At 44.9% G+C, this 21407-nt stretch overlaps 1 protein-coding gene across 2 annotated transcripts in view; it reads right to left on the bottom strand.

Moving 5' to 3' along the window:
• Positions 1-21407, bottom strand: part of Cpxm2 (carboxypeptidase X, M14 family member 2) — a 112019-nt gene that overhangs the window by 71631 nt on the left and 18981 nt on the right. For both annotated transcript variants that reach the window (XM_052196857.1, XM_052196865.1), the window contains one exon: positions 13060-13169. In XM_052196857.1, coding sequence (XP_052052817.1) covers positions 13060-13169 — 110 coding nt within the window. The remainder of the gene's footprint in view (positions 1-13059; positions 13170-21407) is intronic.

Here is a 21407-nt window from a genome sequence, read left to right as displayed (position 1 = left end):
TTATGATGAGTGTGTGGATGGGAGGGGGGTGGTCTCTGATCCTCACAATCATCTCCCCCAAACTTCATTACTCAGGTACCATTTCCATTAAATTACTAGAGGGTATAGTTAGACAAAAATTAGAATGCAGGTCTGGGAGAAAGGAGCTGAAACCAATTGCCCATCAGAGAGCTGTATTAGGAGAGTTATTAGCCCCTTGCTCTAGGCACTGTGATGGAGTCTTGAAGGAGAAAGCCTTCAGTCCCAGAGCACAGAGGGAAGTTTGGGCTCTTCCAGGTTTCTGGCATGGAAGAGAATTCTCAGGCTGGCGGAGCTTTGTGATGGGAGCTGTGCAGATGAAGTCAGTGAGCAACCCAGGGCTCCGGAAAACATGTCCACAGAAACACAGAAAGCAGACGCCAGCTAAAAATCACTCCTAACCTCAGCTTTATAGAAAAGTGCACTGAAGCCATTTCAGAGACTCAGCCTGGTACAAGGTGGAGGAGGGCCTTTTCAATAATATAAGCAATTCTAGGAAAACAAAGGTCAACAGATATATAAAATGAACTCTCATGGCTCAGAATTATATTTATTGGCTCAGTAGGAAGCAATATTTAAACAGCTGTTAAAAGGAAAAGAATTTAATAGAGATCTACTAAAGCAATTGACACATTGGGACCAGCAAGATGGCTCCAAAGGCAAGCACACTAGCCTGACGTCCTGAGTTTCATACCTGCGGCCCATGGTAAAATGAGAGAACCAACTCCCAAAACTTGTTCTCTGGCCTTCACATGTGAACTCATGCAACAACAACAACAACAATAATGAGACACAACTTTTATTTAATGTATGAAGATGGGGGTGATTGTGTGTTGACCATACTTATAAACAGTAAAGTAGGATCTTCCATAGCCAGAATCCAAACACACAGCCAAAAGTTTTAAACTAATACTTATCAGTATGTACACATTATTTACTAGTAAATGCCTGGAGAAACAATTAAGAGCATTTGAAAGGTATTGCCCATTCCCAGGGCTGGTGGCAGGCTGGGGTCGGGTGAAGCAAGGACTGTGCTAACAGAAGCCAGCTTCCTCTCTATTACTGTGGTCACCCTCTCAATGTTAACGTCTCTATCTTGCTTCTGGAAATAATGTTTAAAATGCACATTTATTTTTTAAAGCAAATGAAAGGTACACAGAAGTCGAGTGTAAAAGGGGGAACAGCTCCTACATTTTCTTTCATTCCCAGAGTCTCCAGAACACCTCCTGCAGGCCAGGCATCATGTGAAGTGCCTTACTTGTTGGCGTTTATGGGAAGCACCTCATTCTGGAATAAAATCACTGAGCTGCATCTCCCACTACCCTCAGCTACCTCTGTGCAGAAACATCTGGAAGCAAATTAAAAAGTCATAGCCAAATCACTCCAACCATTTAGCAATTCTAAGATAATAGACTTACAGCTGCTGTTCAGCAGATACAGCCCAGAGCTATTTATACACAAAACAGAGGGAAATGATAGTTAAATTTTAAAGTAGTTTTAAGAGGGAAAAAAAATGAAAAGAAATGGTGACTTACAGGTTCCTAACAAGATACTATCTTTGCTGGGTTGGGATAACCTGGAAGCATTAGTGGTCCCTCTGATGAGTGCAGCTAAGTAGTTACTCTGAAGCCAGAACGTGGCATAAGGTGTCTGGGGCTGGAGAGATGGCATGTCAGTTAAGAGTACTTGTTGCTCTTGCAGAGTTTTCAGTTCCCAGCACCTGTCCCGTTACAGGCTTGGCACCACGTATAACCCCATCTCCTGGGGAACCAATGCCCCTTCTGGCCTCTGAGATCACCGTCACACATGTGGCATACAGGGTTACACAGATATAAAACTAAATCCTTAAAAAACAAAAAAACAAAATATTTTCAGATGTCTATAAGCAAAACACCCCAGGCAGTCCAAATCCTAGACTCTAAAGTCACCTAGAAAAAAAGTGCTCCGTGATTTTGAAGCCATTTTTAAAAGTGATCAAAGAAGCCAATGAATAGCCAGGGACTGAAACTGAAAACACGGCAGAAGAAACCCGATTAAATAAGCGTGAATTGTTTTTAAAAATGAAGAAAGATCTTCACTGAAAAAAAAATGGAAGAATGTTCATTTTTCTAATTCAATTCAACTAAAATGACTGAACTGATTTGGTTGTTATGGTTGCATGTGCATGAAATAAGTTTAATTCTCGAAAAGAGCAGCCATCAGTCTGAGTGGGCTCCTTGAGTCCCATCGAGGCAGCACAGTGTGAACAGCCTCCAGGGTCCACATGGCCCAAGCTCAAGTCCTGGCTCTACTTCATTGTCTGCTCCAAGTACAGCAGTCTTGATGCTGGAATTATCAGTATCAGACCTGGGCCCTGGCAGCCCTGCCGACCTAGGCTCATCCAGCCACCCCCAATAACCAGACGAAGGAGGACAAAACACATAGAAGCAGAGAAAGGGGTGCCAGTCAGTGTGGCCACACTGGGAAGGAGCACAATAAAGAGGTCCACTGTCCTAGTTTCATTTCTATTACTGTGGCAAAATACCCTAATGAAAAGAAACTTAAAAGAGGGAGGGGTTTATTTCAGCTTACAGTTGCCGGTTACAGTCCATCATTGTAGGGAAGTCAAGGCAGAAACTTGAAACAGCTTGTCACATCACTTCCACAGTCAGGAGCAGAGAAAGACAAAAGTAAACCTGTTCACCGGCTTGACAGCTGTGTGCAGTTCTTCACTCTTATAAGGTTCAGGGACCCCTGCCTAGGAAATGGTGCCACCCACAGTGGGCTGGGCCTTCTCATATTAATTAACTTAGTTAACCTACAGACACAGGATATCCAGCCCACCCTATGTGAGCAATCCCTCATTTAGAGTCTCCTCCAGGTGACTCTAGTTTATGTCAGGTTGACAAAGCTAGCCTTAACTTTCAGTGACCACCCCATGTCTATCTTTGGGGTCCTGACATGATGTTTCAGGTTTAATCATAGGGCAAGAGCTATGCATAACTAAGCAGCAGTCTTGAACAAGGTGTGGCCTCAACCATCATTAACCCATGGTTGTCTAGGTTCTAGCCTTTCCCTCAAGCTGTTCTGACGTGCTGTCATAACTTTATGAGATCTCTTCCTGGGAGACAAATTCCCCCTCTGGCTGGCATGAGGCCTCAAGCCTTTTCCTTCTCCCGGCTCGACTCTCCTGGAAAATGACCAGTTTTCTTTTGGTCTATGGTCTCAAAGGTCTTGACATCCAAAGGGAGGGATACAAGTGTCTCTTTAGGATTATCTTCATTCCTTCCAGCATAGTTACAGTCTGTCTGTAAAACAAGATTGAAATATAGTCCCTAGGAGAGGACTGTTGGATGACGACATATTCCTTGTGTTAAATAATCTTTAGACTATCTGTCACCAAAGGGAAGGTACTAGGAGAGCAAACACAATTCACTCCATTTTGTGGTTAAACCAGCTACAACCTGTGACTAAATTTACTTCCTGGATACTCCGTAACTGGCCTGCCAGCAGGAGAGCTTGGTCCATCTAGCCTGTTGGCAAGTGCTCTTTCAGTGAGTCATCACCATGGCTTAGATATTCTATTCTTGGATTTTGCTTTTCCTTCGGCTAGCAACACATTTCTTTTGTAGAAGTTCATCTTTCTTATATGATTCAAAGATCCACCTCTTTTGCAGTTAAGCTCACGTAATTCTTTATGTTGTTAAGAAACTCCCTATTCTGGGCAGTGATGAAATCATTATTTCTGTTTCTCTCTACCTCTCCTCTTGTTCTGTCATGGTCTAATTTCATCTATTACATTCTTCTTACAATCTGCTTGTACCTTGGCTTCCTCTTTTAACTGACATGATAAATGGTGTGTGTCTATGGAGTGGATGGAGTATGACAGCTCAGTGTGTGAAGACCAGATCCGAGCAAATGGCTTGTCTGAAACCTCACAGAAAGGTTTTAATCAGACAAATTAAAAAACCCTTTCTACAAGCTCTTTTAAAATATTCAATTAATTGCCACTGACCTTGGTCACCCTACTGTCCTGTAGAATGTGTTCACAATGGAAGCAAGCTCTCTCTCTTCTTCCTCCTCCTCTTTCTCCTCTTCTATCTCCTCTTCTTCTTCCTCTCTTCTTTTTCCTCCTCCTCTTTTTCTTCCTTCTTCTCCTCCTCCTCTTCAGACAGGTTCCTGTATGGCCCAGGTCAGTGTCTAGCAGCCCCCGAATTCACAATGGAAGCCGTTTCTGCTACCACTTGTGTTTGAAGATTTTACATGTATGTGTATGCCTGAGTGCATGTGTGTGCACCACGTGTATGCAGATGTCCTCAGAGGCCAGAGAGGGCATCAGATCTCCTGAAACTAGAGTTACAAGTGGTTGTGATCTGCCTGGCATGGGTGCTGGAAACCAAACCCAGGTCCTTTGCCAGAGCAGCAAGTAATTTTCACCACTCGTCACATCTCTGACCTCTTGTTCTGCCCCCTCTGATTGATTTTTCTCTTCCCCTTCCTTCCCAAATAGTGAAGGTTGGCCTTGAATTCACTGTACAGCCCAAGGTGGTCTCAAAATCCTGATTCTTCTGCCTCCCAGATCTGGGACCCCAGGTGTGTGCTATAGTGCCAAACCACAATAGACATTTCTTTGGAAGAAAATAAGAATTGTGTGGCTGTCATTATGATAAATACCCATTTGAATTTTCCAAGGGAGTCATCATTGAAAATATTCAGTTCTGTTATTACCATAAAAATCCAAATTCCCCAAATTCCAGTGTTTTGGCACCTAGCACTGTGTCCCAGACTGCTGCTTGAAGCCAGATACACAACAAAATCCCTTTATGGGAACAGACAGGATGGCATGCCTTGACTCAGAAATGAGCCTCCCTAGGACTATTTTTGCTTCAACAGCCCCCAGAACACAGCAGCCCCCCAAACAAGCAGCCCCCAGAACACAGCAGCCCCCGGGAAGGCTTGTGGAGTCTCAGTAAGTTTCATATGGCCAGCCCATTACCAGAAACCAACAGAGGCTGAGCACCATGAAACTATGTCAGGGCTAAAGGATCAGGCAAGCTTCAGGATCAAAGGTCCAGCCATGGGCAGCCATGGGATGTACAGTAGGGGAACTGCAGAGAAATATAGATCTAGGCTCTTCCTTCCACAAAAAATGGGGCCTCCTGGCTAGAAGAGGTGGGGCTCTGGGTGCACTGGCACCAAAACTTATGGGCTGTAGAGCCATAATATAAGGGATGAGTCCAGCCATTTGATTATCACACCCAGATAGAACTCATTCAGGGGCTGGTAAGATGGTTCAGCAGATAAAGGTGCATATTGCCAAGCCCAATGACCTAAGTTCAATCCCCAAGACCTACATAATGGAAGGACAGTAACTCTGCAAGTTGCTCCTGGCCTTACACATTCATAAATAAATGAATATAATACTGAAAAATTTTTAAAAATCTCAGTACAGTAATCTACACCTGACTTCCTGACCCAAGGTTACACAGACACCGTGTGCCTTAGCTCACATATCACTTCAAGTAAAAAGATCAGATCCTACAACTGGACCCCATATCTTCTTGAAGATACTCTGTGAGCACCGTGAAAGCAGTACTCTAGCACTGATGCTGGTCAACACCTACAGGCACTCAGCTACATGAAAGGGATATAAATGGTCAGTGTGAGTCAGACAAGACAGAGCCCACCATGTGCCACTGTCTAAGCTGCCACAATGTAGAGGGCTGGTACCTATGGCATAGTATGCTCTTCTTGTGACCTCAAAACATTGTCCCTTTCATGCGAGTTCTATTGTGAGGCCAACTTTCCTACCATTGTAGGAGCTGTGGTGACTGCTGAGTCCAAGCTGTGTGCTTTCAGAGATCTCCTTCCTCTGTTCGCATGTATATGTCGGCGCTTGCTAACTATAACTTTAAAGCAGGGACCTCCCTCCTGGGGCTGGAGAGATGGCTTAGTGGTTAAGAGCACTGACTGCTCTTCCAGAGGTCCTGAGTTCAAGTCCCAGCAACCACACGGTGGCTCACAACCATCTATAATGGGATCTGATGCCTTCTTCTGGTGTGTCAGAAGATAGCTACAGTGTACTCATATACATAAAATAAAGGAATAAATCTTAGAAATGAAAAGCAGGGACCTCCAATCTTTTGGCTTCTCTGAGACATATCAGACAAAGAATTGTTTTGAGCCACACATTAAACCCAGAGGTGTCCAACCTGTCTCCCACATGCAAGACACTGTGATATGATAACATCATCTACAAAGGTCACTCCCAAGAGCCATCATGCAGTTGAGTTACAAACAAAATTACAAAACAGAAAATCTTGTGTTTTAAGTAAGTTGACAATTTTGAGTTGGTCCCCAATCAGATTTCTCCTGGGCTGTCTGTAGGCTGCAGGCCATGGGTGAGACAGTCCTCCTTAACATCTACAGGATGAGCCAGAGAGGCAGCACTTGGAAATGACAATTGTGTTAACCTGCTCAGGCTGGTCCTGCTCTAGAAATACCTGACACTTCAACAGTGGGCCAAGTCACCTAGGCAGTGACACCATAGTTTACCAGCCCCATAAAGCTCCTAAGACATTTCAAAGGATGTTTCAGGGATGAACCTCACCCGAGATGCTGTTAGATGCCACACCTGAGCACCAGGTGTTGCACAGTGTGGATCTCCAAGCAAAATAGCCAACATCTTTATCAGAGTAGCTGTGTATGCTTGCAAGAGACAATCTCAGTCAGGCCAATCAATGCACTATTGGCATTCTCTGGGAGAATTGGGGGATGGTTGGAGGGTGGGAGGTGTGAGAGGAAGAGCAAAGAATAGCAGCCACTCCCACGGCCACGTGTATGCCACATGTATGCATTTCTAGCCTGATTGTGTGCGACCTCAGTGGTGTTACAGTTATAACGGCCAGGGAAGGCTAATGGAGGAGTATCCCCTCTGTGGCTGTAACGAAGCCTTAATCCCTGCTGGGGAAAAGGCTTTTTGTAGTACAGCTTCTTCCGGGTCCCCCACACTCCTGAAAGTATCCTCTCACCTATTGTTCTAGTTTCCTTTCTGTTGCTGCGATAAAACACTACAACCAAAAGCTACACGGGGAAAAGGGCTCCGTTTTACCTTATGGGTTATATTTTTTTGTAGAGGGAAGCTAAGGAAGGCGCTTGAAGCCGAAACCAGCAGAGGATAGCTACTTACTAGCTTGCTTCCCCTGACTCTCTCAGCAGCCTTTCTTATACGGTCCAAGCCCACCTTTCCAGGAGTGGCACTGCCTACAGAGAACTAGATAGACCCTTACACATCAATCAGCAATCAAAAAGTGCCCACAGGCAAATGCGATGGAAGCAATTCTCAGTTCTCAGGTATGCCTAGGTTTGTGCCAAGTTGGTGAAAACAAACTCTGATACTCAGGGTATGTAAGTAAGCCCAATAAAATCATTGTTTCCCCAGGGTGAATTTCAGTGGAACCAGACTTTGGTTTGTCACCGAGACCTCAAGAAGAGGAAATGCACAGTGTTTACATCTCCCAAGAAAAGAATCCTTGCAACATGAGGTTACTCCTAAGACTAACCACAGGTTAGTCTAAAATATGAAAGCATATTTTAGAGACTGGGCCACAGGACCTCGTTGAGACTGCACTGCTCATTTCTGGGCAATCTGGGCCTCCTCTGGGCAAAAGTGACCAGTGCACCCTGAGAAGTCAGTAGAAAGTCCTGGGTGCCCTGGAGAGACAATCACTGTGACAGTTTGAGAGGCCAAACTTCCCCCAGACTGATAACTGCTTCTCTTTTTCACACTTTTGAAAAATCTGGTCCCTATGTACAAGCCCTGTTTCTTCATTAAATGTATACTATGAAATTCACAGAAAATATTGACACCCTCTCCCAAAAATGGAGTCTTAAGTTGGGCTACAACTTTCAAAGTCCTCTGCTTAAAGGAGACAGTTGTTCCTGCAACAGGGCATCCCAGTTAAAGCTCATTGTTTGATAAAGTCTTGTGATGTAAAATCCAAGTTCCTAGGGAAAATCCTATTCCAGTGAAGCCATTCCAAAAGTCTGTGGAACAGACTCTCTGTGAACAGAAGTTTCCAGAACAAAAGCCATAGTTATGCTAAAGATTCTGCAAGACTGATTACCTGATTCAAATTTCTAGTAATTGTGAAGAGCTGGAATGTCCAGGTCATGATGTCGAGCTATCATTAGCGCTCTTAGCAGCAACCCATTGCCTACCTCTGTGCATGACCTAGCATGCTTACGACTATGATGTAAATCCCTTTGGAATGTACCAATAGACCTCTTGCTTCTGCCAAGCCAAAGGCTAAGGATGCTGTCAGACAGTCCCTGAGGCCTGGAGCAGAGCTCTCCCAGATTTGCTGTAACCTACCTATCCAAGGTTCCCAGACATGGATAGAAAACGCCCCTTCATTCACTCCTTTGTTCTGCTACTACAAAAACTTCATGAAACTTGTCATATTGGGACATAACATTGCGAAGAACCTGAATTCCTGTTCCACAGCCCTTGTCACCACATTGGGCTCCAGAACAATCCACAATCTCTCTCTCTCTCTCTCTCTCTCTCTCTCTCTCTCTCTCTCTCTCTGTAAAAACTGTGTATTGGCATTGATATCTGTAATCATAAGACTGAAAACAATGAAAAATATTAGCAGTTAAATATTAGCACAGACATGCAACTTTCTGTAGATCATTGACATAGGGCTAGAGAGACAGCTCAGATGGTAAAGAGCTTGTTGAGCATACATAACTCATAGAAAAGCTGGGAACATGCTTTTAACCCCAGAACTGGAGAGAGAAAACTAGTGGGATCTCAGGGGAGAGCTGACTTGCCAACCTGGCCAAACCACTGAGTTCCAGGCCAGAGAGAGACTTCGTCTCCAAAAGGCAGATAGCACCTGAAGTACGACACTCAACGTTAACTTGTAGCTTCTGTACTCATACAGCTCGTATGCATGTATGCATACACACATGCGCACAAGCATGCGAACACACATACACACACATACACATATATATACAGTAAAACTGTAGGTCTGATATTTTAAAAGAATCACTTATGATATACAATGGAAAGTCTGGAGTGCTGCTGATTTCTGGCGGTAAGGAGAAAACTCATAAAGGAAGTAAGCAAAAATGAAGATGTGCCTACCCTCAGCCAAAGGAATAGGAAACAGGGGACCATAATGCACACAGCCTCTGTATCCCCCTGCAGAGGATACTTCCATTAGGTGCAGCTACACAGTCCATTAAACCATCAGGGCCTAGTCAGTCCTCAGCCTCATTGTTCCCATCTGTGAATCGTAAGAGCCACAGAGCTGAGACATTCAAACACAGACTCTGTGACTATGCTGAGTGGGTGTCATTACTCCCTGAGTATAATGCCATACTTACATACATTGAATTCAATACTAAGACTATTTGTCTCTAACAAATATGTTAGAGACAGTCTAATGTATTTGGGGGGATGTGGGAGGTTATGTAAAAAAAAAAAATCTATGAAGAACTTGGGTCCCCCCATGGCCTTTGGTTTCTTGAAGCAATTCCCCATGGATGTCAAAGAAGGAAAACAAAAATCAAATGTAAAGCAAAGCTATGTCCACACCAAGTGATGTCACCCCATAAGGACCTCATTCCTGTACCTGCCAGCAAATTTGTCCAGGGAACACCCTGGAAATGAGGATGTGTTCGGCTGCAAGAGCATCAGCGCAAAGCAGAGATGGAAGAGAGTTCCTGGATGCCTCCTCCCTGCCGATGCCACGCCTAGACCTCCCCTAGCAGCCCAGGTGACTTCGTGGCATAATCAGGAGCAGCCACTTGAGGTTTCAAGCATCTTAAATTCATGAGCTGCCTCTCCTGGGAAATCTTAGCTGTGTCCCTTCAAGCTCTGTGTATTTGCTTTGTTTGAGTCAAGAGAGTCAATAATGGTACTTGTCTGTGCTGTTAGTGTTAAATTAAATAATGCATAAAAAGCATCGAGTGGGGTGCTGACAGCTCTCGGAGGCAATGCAGCTCTCCCTCTGCTGGGGACCAGAATATCATGAATACAGTGAGTGAGCAGGGCCTTTCCTCACGCTATTTCTGATCTGGGCTGGAGCAGGCAGTCCTCCACAAGGGAGCCCATGGATTCTGAAGAGTATAGAAGAGGCATCTGAGAATCACCAGAGGTAATTCATCACTTTTATCTCCTGTAGTCACCACCACACTGTGACCACAGCAGAGCTAGGACTTTCCTGTAATGACATTAAACCTCTGAGAAGATGGCCATCCTACCTACAGCCCCACAGCCAGTTTGAGTATTGCAGTCTGTAAGCTGTATGTAATGTGGCCCAGATGTTGGGCCCTTGTGCACCTGCAGAGACCCGGGCCAGGGAAGGACTAGACTAAACTTGCTCAAATCCTGATGCAAGAGAAGGTGTACTGAAATACAATTTCTAATTCTGATACTTTGGTGGTTCTCACACTTAAAATCCCATTAGCTTGACACGCCTACAAAATACTCATATGTGAGACAAGATGTGGTTATTTTTAGATTGTGGCTCTAATTGTTGTGTAGGGGTGATGTATTCTTGGAGCACGGGCTTTAATTGTGCACCTGGATCTGTCAAATCGTGATGCCTGAGGTGCTAGCTCCAGAAGGTAGGAACTGAAAGGACCGCCCTGACCTAGCCAGCAAGCTGCCCATGCAGACCTTATCAAAGCCCACACAGCGAGGATTTGGAAGACAGCTCAGTACTTACCACATAAGCATGAGAACTGGAGTGAGCCCTACTACCACGTTTTTTTTTAAGTGCTAGGAAAGTGGGAACAAGGGGGAATCTCTGGGGTTTGCCAGCCAGCCAGCCAGCCTATCCAATCCATGAGCTCTAAGTTCAGTGAAATTCCCCATCTCAAAAACTTTATATAAGGTACAGGGTGACTGGGGAAGACAGTGTTGACTTCTGGCCTTCACACACATGTGCATAGGTGCCCCTACATATACATATATACACACAACATATATAAAACATGCTTATATGCCATGAGCCATGATCTACCCTCTCTAGTCCACCCCAAAAAGAGATACATCATGGTCTGGTTGTGAATTGTCCCCTGTAGGTTCACATATTTGAATACTTGATTTCTAGATGGTGCTACTAGACAGGGAATTATTGAAGCCTTTGGGGGATCTAGGCCAACTTAGTTTCCAGTCCTGCTTTTACTTCTGGATCCACCAAGATGTGACAAGGCAGGCCCAAGCACCCACTGCCATGAACCAACCACGTCACTCCAGCTGACCATGATGACTGCATATTCTAAACAGTGGGTCAAAACAAACCTCTTCTCCTTTAAGGATTAGAGCAGCAACTCTGCTCTGTAACATTAGTTCCAGAGATTTCCTCAGAAGAAGGCTCCGGAGTAAACAATTTACCACCTCAGGAAAAAAAAATTGCATGGAGACAAACAGCACTATGTGATTTGCAACCACCTCCTTTCTCTATCCTCACCACAGTCAGCAGAGTGGGCCTCCGCCCAGGCATTTATGGAGGGGATCTTGGCTGTTCTCTGGGCAAAGTTGACAGAAAGTCCAGAAGGTAAAGACTGTCCCCCAAAGGGGCTTGATGCATGGCCCAGAGATGGCAAGGCAGGGTCACGTTCCAGTCACACTTTGCCAAGTCTCTGGTGACATCCTCTGCCCCCACCCCATGTGTCGTATGTACATTTCTGGACTCTGAAGCATTCACAAGCAGAAGACTAGCCCCTCCTCCTGTTGAACTCATGCTCAAGAACTGGGCTCGTAAGAAACAAAAGCATGGTAACTAATTTGATTGACACTTTGATGGAATCTAGAATCACCTAGGAACTGATCTCTGGGCATGCCTTTGAAGTATTGGGTGAACTGTGGTGGGGAAAGCCACCCTAAATGCAGATAGCACTCGTCTGTGGACTGAGTTCTGGACAGAATAAAAATCCTAAAGAGTACTGAGTTCCAGCATTCAGCTCTCTGCTTCCTGATGGTGGACAGGTTGTTACCAGCTGCCTCAAGCTCCTGCCTCCATAATTTTCTCACCATGATGGAGAATACCCTTGAACACTTAAAACACACATAAGGGCTTTGTTTTATTATAGTGTCTCCCCACCCCCACTTTCTCATTTCCCCATCCAAATGTGTCTTTCTAAGCAACTGCCACTTTTAAAAGTGGCTTTAGAAGACCTGGCAATTAAAGAGTCCTCTAATGGAAAGGAATGGAATCAGAAGAGGGATGTCCAGGGTTGCACCCAGCCCAGCAAGGGGCACAGAAGAAATGGCTGAGAGCCAGCGGAAGCTGCCGGATGCCTAGCTTTCCCCAGCCTCCAAGCCAACAGTCCTGCCTACACCTGGATTGAGCCAAGTGTAACATTACACACACCTGAATGTAAGAGAGGAGCTGTGCATTGCCGTAGACGCTGAGTCCTACAGCAGTGAAGGGAGCCCAGCCCATGACTCAGGGGGAATGCTATTGCTTTGAGTGCTATAGAGACTTCCCTTTGGGCAAGGAAAGTCCTGTGGTCATAAATGGTGTGTGGGGGTGTCCAGAGAAAGCTCAGCTGAGAGAGAAACAGAGAGAGAGAGAGAGAGAGAGAGAGAGAGAGAGAGAGAGAGAGAGAGAGAGAGAGAGAGAGAGAGAGAGAGAGAGAACACTGTGATCTGTCCATCCCTGAGAGCCAGTGAGGATCTATGGATGATGCGGATAGGCTAAGTGATTACCAAGGAAGAGAGGGATGTTGAGCCCACCTCCCTACTGGGTGATCGGCATCTCGGCCATGTCCATGCCTGTTAGTACTCTTTATTCTGCTCTTGTGGTTTCTAGACAAAGGGCACCCAAAGGGAAGTCCTTATCTCATTGGTCCTGCATTCTGTCTGGAGAGGCCCCATCCCTCTGCATGCAGGCCTGTTCCTCAGTGCTCCCTCACCTTGAGAACTAGCCAACACCCTTCCCATGCCATGCACCCACCAACCCAGGCTCAGGGGAAGCCCTCCCTGTGTCTGTGACCAGAGCAATCAGCAGTGTGACCAGAATGCATCTGAGAGACTAGTACCTGGATGTTGAGTCTCCCACGATGGGCTCCCAGGCCATAACGCTTTGCCGTGGAGGCATGCAGCTGAAAGTCTGTGATTTTTAATGTTTCCAGACCAAGAGGTGGGCAACCTGGGAAGAACAGGGCTTGTTAGAAATAAAGACAAGGGAAATGAATGTCTGCTTTTCAGAAGTGGTCATTGTGCTTTCTTCCCCCATGAGCTCCTGACACACCAGCATAGCCCCTTGCCCTGGCACACCCCATATTTCAGACAGATTAGATAAGTGCAACCACAAATGACTCCCTGGTTCTCTGTCACTAGTATTTGCTTTCTGAATGTTTGGGCTCTCAGATACCTTCTCTACTGTTGGCCTTGCTGCCGTTTGACGCCATTTGCAATTAAGGCCCCTCAGTCAGTGAATGACACTAGGTAGAAATCAGCTAATAAATCCCATGCTTGAGCTCTGCAAATTAACCAGGACTTGTTGCTTTTGCTTCAGCAACCGGCCTCTGTTGTGCATGGTAATGAGCAGAACAACATAAATAGAAACCATCTATTGTCTTCTTTCTTGGCAGATTGTGTAGCTGTGAGAACAGCTCCTGTGCACAGGTTGACCCTGGAATTAATGCCAGCCTGTCACTGCCAAAGTCTAGATCACCATCCCTACTCATGACAACATTGATGGCAGCCGAGCCTGGACCCAGGGTCTCCTAGGCTAGGCTACTCCTCTTTCACCCACTGGCCTGCTATCATGTCCCATGAGAGGCATCATAGTGACAGAGCATCCTTTTCATTTGACTTGAAGAAGGAAAACAACCTTCAAGTAGATGTGAATCAAGTCTATTTCCACCAGAAATATCAGACAACTTCAAACATCAGACAGCACTGTCATTGAGGAACTGAAAGTGCCCTGGAACCAAGGGCACACTAGGGAGATGTCTACATACTCAGCAAAAGAACATGGGAGCCTTAGGTTGTAGGGGTCTAGTGAGGTGATAGGGACTCTGGGTACCTGTATGAGAAGGTCTACTCATGCACCGCAGACAAGTTCAGACCTACCCAGGAGCCAAGTCACCACATAGCCCTCCCTTAACCTCTCAAAAGTGGAAACTGGCACATTGAGACCTGAGGCAAGCCACCAAGAGGTACCAGCTGTCAGCAGAGCTGTGCAGTGGATCCAGCCTCCAGAGTCTCAGCTCCAGCTGGTAAAGGATACCGTGCACACTTGGGCCTGATGACACCCTCTGGGAGAAGGGCTTCCTGGGTTGGTAACTGATGTTAGCCATCTTCCTGGCTCCTACCATTGTGGGGAGCATAAGAAGATGAGTCCTGCTGTTTCACTGACACAGTGCAGGAAGACAGGTCAACTTCCAGTGATCAGATGTTCCATGAATTCTGGGAAAGGGTCTTGTAGCAGAGGAGTGGTGAGCCGTGTACTGATAGAGCATTGGTGAAGGACTATGAAGTAACTGAGAGCATCATACAGAAAAGAGAGATGTGATCAGAGGCTACACAGTGAATGGGGAGTGGGTTGAAAGAAGGCAAGGAGCACATGACTGAGGCCAGACCCTTTCAGTGAGCTGGGGAGATGTTAAACAGGAAAGGGGAATCTGCAAAGCCAGACCCCTACTTCCTAAGAGCACAGTCTTAGTTTGGGTTTTATTGCTGTGAACAGACACCATGACCAAGGCAACTGTTATAAAGGACAAAATTTAACTGGGGCTGGTTTACAGGTTCAGAGGTTCAGTCCATTATCATCAAGACAGGAAGCATGGCAGCATCCAGGTAGGCACAGCACTGGAGGAACTGAGAATTCTACATCTTGTTCCAAAGGCAAACAGGAGAAGACTGTCTGCAGGCAGCTAGGAGGAGGGTCTCAAAGCATTCCCCACAGTGACACACTTTCTTCAACAGGACCACACCTTCTAATAGTGCCATTCACTGGGCCAAGCATATTCAAACCACCACAGGTACTCAGGGTCAACAGTTACCATGAACTCTCTGCATCACAAGATTTTGCCCCTCCATCTTCCATGTTTGGAGGGCAGAGGGATCTGACTCATGGGTGGCATGTCTTTAATACCAAGGGTTAAGTGAGTACTTCTCCATCTTATTTACCAGGAACTGATGATGTTCGTGTCTGATAAATGAGCAAGGCTGACCCACAAGCTCTTCTGAAATTCATAATGCTTGCCTCCTAGGCTGGACATCACTGTGGAGCTGCTCAGTTCTTTGGCATCTTCATGTAATCAGGTCAGGAATGCAAACAGTAGCCACTGTCATTTGTGAGATGATTTCAGAGCCACAGAGATACCATTCCAGCCACCACTAGCCAGAACATGGAGGAGAATTCTATTACCTCGTCTAGCAATGCAACTTCCATTTCTGTCATTTAAAATCAGACAGGCAGATGCACAGGTAGACAGCCAGATGGACAGATAGCTCAGCACACCGAAATGATTGCTATTCAAAGCACTTCTTCTAGAAAAAGAAAAATGTCTCCTACATATATAAATATTTTAGTGCAAAAAGGAACTACCTGAATAAAGTTAAATATCTATTAAAATTGCTTCCCTGGTGAGAAATACCCATTAAGATATAGGAGGTATGGAAAGAAGTGCCTATAAGTGGAGTATGTCATGGGCTCGCATCTCACTGTGACACCAAAGTTTGTCCCTGCCCCCTGGAGTGAATTGCAACCATTCTTGTGCACACCTACAGGAGTGTCACAGAAGAAACCAAAATTTTCTGCTTCCTTTATCCCTAGAACTTTTGTGGGAGCCCAGATCAGCACATGGTCTCTTCCAGCTCATAGATGGTATCTTCCATGAACCCAGCACTCTACACTGGAACTTTTTTCCTTATTAGAAGGTGCTATCTTTAGATGTTTTAGTTTTGTTTGGAAGCTTTTCCTGTTGTCCATGCAGAAGTGGCTGTCAATGGATCCGCCCTAGGAAAATTCAATGTCCTTGAAAGGCAAAGATGAGGAGATAGACCACGTGGATTAGAGTCTGCTACTTGGCTGAAGGAAACCAACTGTGCCTCATTAAACAAAGAAGGACCACTAGACAGACAGAAGAGACAGAGTAGGATAGAGCCACAGCCCTCATCAGCCAAGTACCATAAGCACACTCTGAGCTGCCTTAGGAAGGGACAGGCTCTAAGGGTGCCCCCAATCCCACATCGTACCTGTGCAGTGGAGACCCAGCCACCTGCCTGGCCACCAGAACTTGCATGCAATCGTCTGAAAAAGTGTAACAGAAGCTAGATGCAAGTTCACAGCCACTGCAGTGCCTGGGACAAGCATGTACAGTTCCCTATCCAGTGCCGAAGGGTTAATCTTGGTCAAGTGTAGGTCGAGGGTCACAGAGATATAGCAAAGCAGCCAAACTCACTCAGGAAATTTCTGTTTCATCAATTATCCACTCTTATTTGTTTTCCTCTAACTACCTCTCTCTTTATCTTCTATCAATAATTGTTGTAATTAAAAAAAAATCAGGCAGCGGTGGCACACGCCTGTAATCCCAGCACTGTGGGAGGCAGAGGCAGGTGGATTTCTGAGTTCGATGCCAGCCTGGTCTACAAAATGAGTTCCAGGACAGCTAGGGCTATACAGAGAAACCCTGTCTCGAAAAAAACCAAAAAATCCAAACAACCAAAACAAAAATAATAATAATAATTGTTGTAATTGCCTCCCTGGGGGTTCCAAGAAAAAAATTAAAGCCTGGCAACTGACCCCCTGCTTGACACAGGACAACATGGTCTCCAGTGCAGGGCACTGTGGGGTGCAGGGCACTGTGGGGCTCAAGGCACACACCACCTGCTAAACCAGCTGCAAAGGCCCTACTTCTCCAAACAACATTTTAAGACCTGTTTTAGAGCTGGTGAGATGGCTCATCAGGTAAGAGTACTTGCCAATAAGCCTAACAACCCAAGTTCAATACCCGGGATGCCGTCAGAAGGAACAAAGGACCAACTGCTACAAAGTTGTTCTCTGGATCCCTCTTGTATACTGTGACATATACTGGTACTGCAGCACACACATGACCCCCACTAATACATACATACACACACACACACACACACACACACAAAGTGAAAAAATTTTAGGTAAACATTTTATTTTATTTTTATTGGATATTTTCTTTATTTACATTTCAAATGTTATTCCCTTTCCCAGTTCCACAGCCCCCCTAGAAATCCCTTATATCAGCCTCCCTCCTCCTGCTTCGATGAAGGTATTGCCCCAGCCATCCACTCCCACCTCCCTGCCCTCACATTCCATTTTAAAATCAGTAATAGCTTAAATCTAGACTGGTTTAAGACTTAAATCTAACTGGTTTAAGGTTTAAACCTCTCTCCCACATTCCTTTCTACATGGATCAATAAGGCAACAATTCCATGTTATAGTCACATAGTTAAGTATTTTCTGGTGAAAGTTCCTAGGTCCTTCTCAATATGTACACTGAAAGTCTGACATAGCAATGACCTGTTAGGAAAAGGAAGTTTCTGCTGCTAAACATGAAAAGGTAAGAGCTAGGAAAATTATCTTTTGACTTTTAGACTTTAAGTTAATTCAAAGTTTAGGTACTTTAATACTAAAACGTCCTCCACACTACATGCTTAACCCTGACACATTTCAGTATTTCTTGCCTGATTCATTTTTCTCCTCTTGATTTCCCTAAGAACACTCTAAAGATTTCTAGAAGAGCTTTGTGGGTGTTCAGAGTCAGCAAAGAGATCCTCCTCCCACCCTGCACCTGCAGGGCCCTCTGCAATGGAGAAAAAGATGAGGAAGGTAATTACAGTATCACCCTAAATTTGTTCCCACACAGAGGAAAGGTGGGAGGCCATGGAAATGATTAGAACAGTATGGGAGCTGAATATCCATGAGGGCCAGAGAGGAGCCCATGTCACCACAACACATCAAGCCATCTGAGATCCCCAGTCCTGCACAAGGAGACAGGCAGTTCCTCTCTCCTGTGCCAGAGGCCAGGCAAAACCTAGAGAGGACTACAAAGGAGCAACTGATAATTTCCTTGGGGCCAACACTCAAGGCTTCTATTCGACCCTGAAATGACATCTTCAAGACTTCAGGCTGTGCTCTGGGTTTTGGATTCCAGCCACAGTGAGGAAAACCACTTACAGTAAACCCAAGGCAGTTTCTCTGGGGCAATGGAACCCTGGAAATACCCATAGCATGAATGGAGGGGCTCCAAGCACACTTAAGATCCAAAGCACAGACGAGCAAAGCAAACAGTTGTATTTCAGCTACTGTCCTTGGCCTGTCTGCAACTGTATGAGATGATCCAGAGATGACTTATGCCTACAGAGGGCTGAAAGAAAAGGAATCATAAAATGTGTTGCCAGCTAAACTATCCATCAAGAGCCAAGGGAATCAGAGGCACTTTCAGATACACAAGTATTTGGAAAATGTACCTGTTTCTACCATAACTAAAAATTATGGCTGGGAACTGTAAAGAGTATAAACCCTGGAGATGGTGAGATTGGGAACTGTGCTAACCAAGGGTCTGCAAACACTAAAGCAAAGCAGGAACAAGGTGTTACAATGCCAGTTTACATTGTCAAGGAAATACCTGCCCTGCCAATCACAATATTATCTTCCATCAATGAGGGTATTCCTACATCCTTCAAGAAGCACTACAAAGGAAAACAGAAATGTAATTGCACTGATGATGGGTAAAAGTGTTTCTAAGACTAAAATGTTTGTAACCAGTGTTGGAACTGCTTATATTCTATTATAACACCAAGCCATGAGATAATTACTTACATAGGCTTCAGATGTAAAAGAGGTGAGTGCTTGCCTACCAGGCATGAAACCGTGGGTTTGATTCCTAGCACTGTATAAAACCATATTAAAAAACAAACAAACTAGAATGATGGATTGCTCATGCTTAGAATCCCTTAGGATCCCAGCACTTTGGAAGTGGAGGCAGGAGGATAAGACATTTAAGGTCGTCCTCAGCTATACAGTACCAAGGAGACCTTAATGAGATTTGGCTTAAAAAAAATAAAAGTTTCTGAAATAAACAGGAAATTCATTCACAGCCCTTCATGGCCCCTCAGTATCTCAGCATTCTGGTAAACTCTGCTCCATGGTCACACTGTAGCAAGGACCTGTTCCCAAACAAATCCATGCCCTGGGCCAGCAGTCACCACAGCCACCTGAGGACAAACTCTCTTCTGCCATAAAAACAAACATGTCTCTGACCATCAAATCGAGTTTCCCCACTATTTAAAGCAGGTTTTAATCCTGAGAAGCATGTGGGTGGTAGAACATGGGAAAAAAGTGTGAAAAAAGTCTTCAGGGAAATATTAATTAGAGATCTAAGATGTGTCACAATCTGGAGAAGACTGGCAGTCACCAGGGATGGAATCACTCTCTCATAAGGCATGCAGCTCTCGGAACACCCTGTGCTAAATGAAGCTCCAACTCCCAGCTCCACTCCATCCTTGGGCAGTGGAGATGGGACCCCCTACCTCATCTGGACACACACACATTTCATTATACATGTACCTTACTAACATTCTTTGCACAGATCACTATACAGCAATGAAGACCCTACCCTGGTATATCTTGATCAATCTCCAAGGTCCTTGCCACCTCCACCAAATTATGTGTGAGAGTAAATTTTAGTTATTATCTTGGCATAACCTAGAATCACCTGATAAAGAATCTCAATAAAGGATTATCTAAATTGGATTGGTTGGTGGATGTGACTGTGACTGTAACAGATTTTCTTCCTTTTTTTTTAAAGATGTATTTATCTGTTTTATTTAAGTACACTGTCACTGTCTTCAGGCACACCAGAAGAGGGCATTGGATTCTGTTAAAGATAGTTATGAGCTACCATGTGGTTGCTGGAAATTGAACTCAGGACCTCTGAACCATCTCTCTAACCTCAAAGCAGATTTTTTTTAATTTCTTAAGCGAGGTAGGAAGATCCTCCCTGAATGTGGACAGAACCATTTCATTGATTGGACCTTGAACGAGAGTGAAAAAGGTCATGCTAAGCACACAGGCATGCATCCTCTCTGCTCTTGGCTGTGGTTGTGATGTGATCAGCTACCTAGGGCTCCTACTGCTGTGATAGCCTACAGTAGTGGACTGTAACAGAGCTGAAACAATCCCTTTCTCCCCTAAGTTGATTTTGGCAGGGTGTTTTATCACAGCAATAGGAATGAAACTAGAACACTCTGTATATCAGTTGTTGAACAAACCCCAGCTGTAGCTGTCACCATTAATATCAGGGGCAACTTTGCAGCCCATAGAATATAGAAAGTAGAATATATAGCACAAGAACTTTGACTTGGGGGCACCAAATCCAAAAACTCCACTCCCTGTGCCACAAATATCCCCAGGGTAGTGTTGGGAAAGTCAAATCCTGAAAAGTATGTTAAATCTATGAGCAATAGGCTAGTGTGCAAGTAATTCCACATGAATCATCCACTCTGGACATCTTGCTACTTAACCTTCCCAATGTCAAAAACCCATCTTCCCATAAAGAAACTGAGACTTGGAGAGGCCAGAGACTGAAACAATCACTAAGTTCAGTTTCAACATCAGCTGTGTTGGTAGGTTCTATGTATACTCTTTATGCTCCCCCAGTTGAGTTGAAAGTTCCAAAGCAATATACCAATGCTTTGATGGCACGGGGATAAGGCTGTTCACATCAGCAAAAGAGCTGGAAGTGGGAAAGACATTACTCACTGACTGCCACTAACAAAGCTGAGAATTTTTGAAGATACAGAGGGTAAGTGGCTCCCAGTAATAAGCTTCTAGCTCTCTTGAATTATCGTTTTCATTGCTGCCTATAAATCCAATAGGATTCACTTATGGAATTCTTTCCTTTGCCTTTCTGAACTTGACATTCCTTCTGACCAATGAAGAGTGCAGCAGCATCTTCCAGGCATGCCAAGATTGTTTGCAGTGGCTCACTGTCTGACTCAGACACTAAGAGATGCTCTAAAGGGCGTGGGAGTCTCTCAGGGTCTTGGAAAGTCTGTGAGCTAATCTTGGTCTATCTAATCACCCTTGGAAAGCTCTTTAATACCACATCAAAAAAGACCCTGAAGACTTGGCCCACTGCAGAGCTGGGAGAGGAAAACTAAACGGTCCAGCCCCAGGGCCAAAACCTTTGGAAGAACCTAGAAAAATAGATGCCTGCATTCCACCTAGAGACTTAGATCAATGACAGCAACTCTCAGGAGAGTCTTCTGAGGTTCCCAGAACCTCAAGAAGTCCCCAGATTCTGGCTGGCATCTTTCACCTATACAGTAAAAAGAGTCTGGAGAGTTTCTTTCCCAGACACTGAGAGTTCAAAAAAAAAATCTCCGAGAAATGGGA

Source organism: Apodemus sylvaticus, chromosome 1, assembly GCF_947179515.1.
Source record: "Apodemus sylvaticus chromosome 1, mApoSyl1.1, whole genome shotgun sequence".
NCBI lineage: Eukaryota > Metazoa > Chordata > Mammalia > Rodentia > Muridae > Apodemus > Apodemus sylvaticus.
The sequence above is the reverse complement of the archived record's forward strand: the minus strand, read 5'-3'. Positions and strand labels throughout refer to the sequence as shown.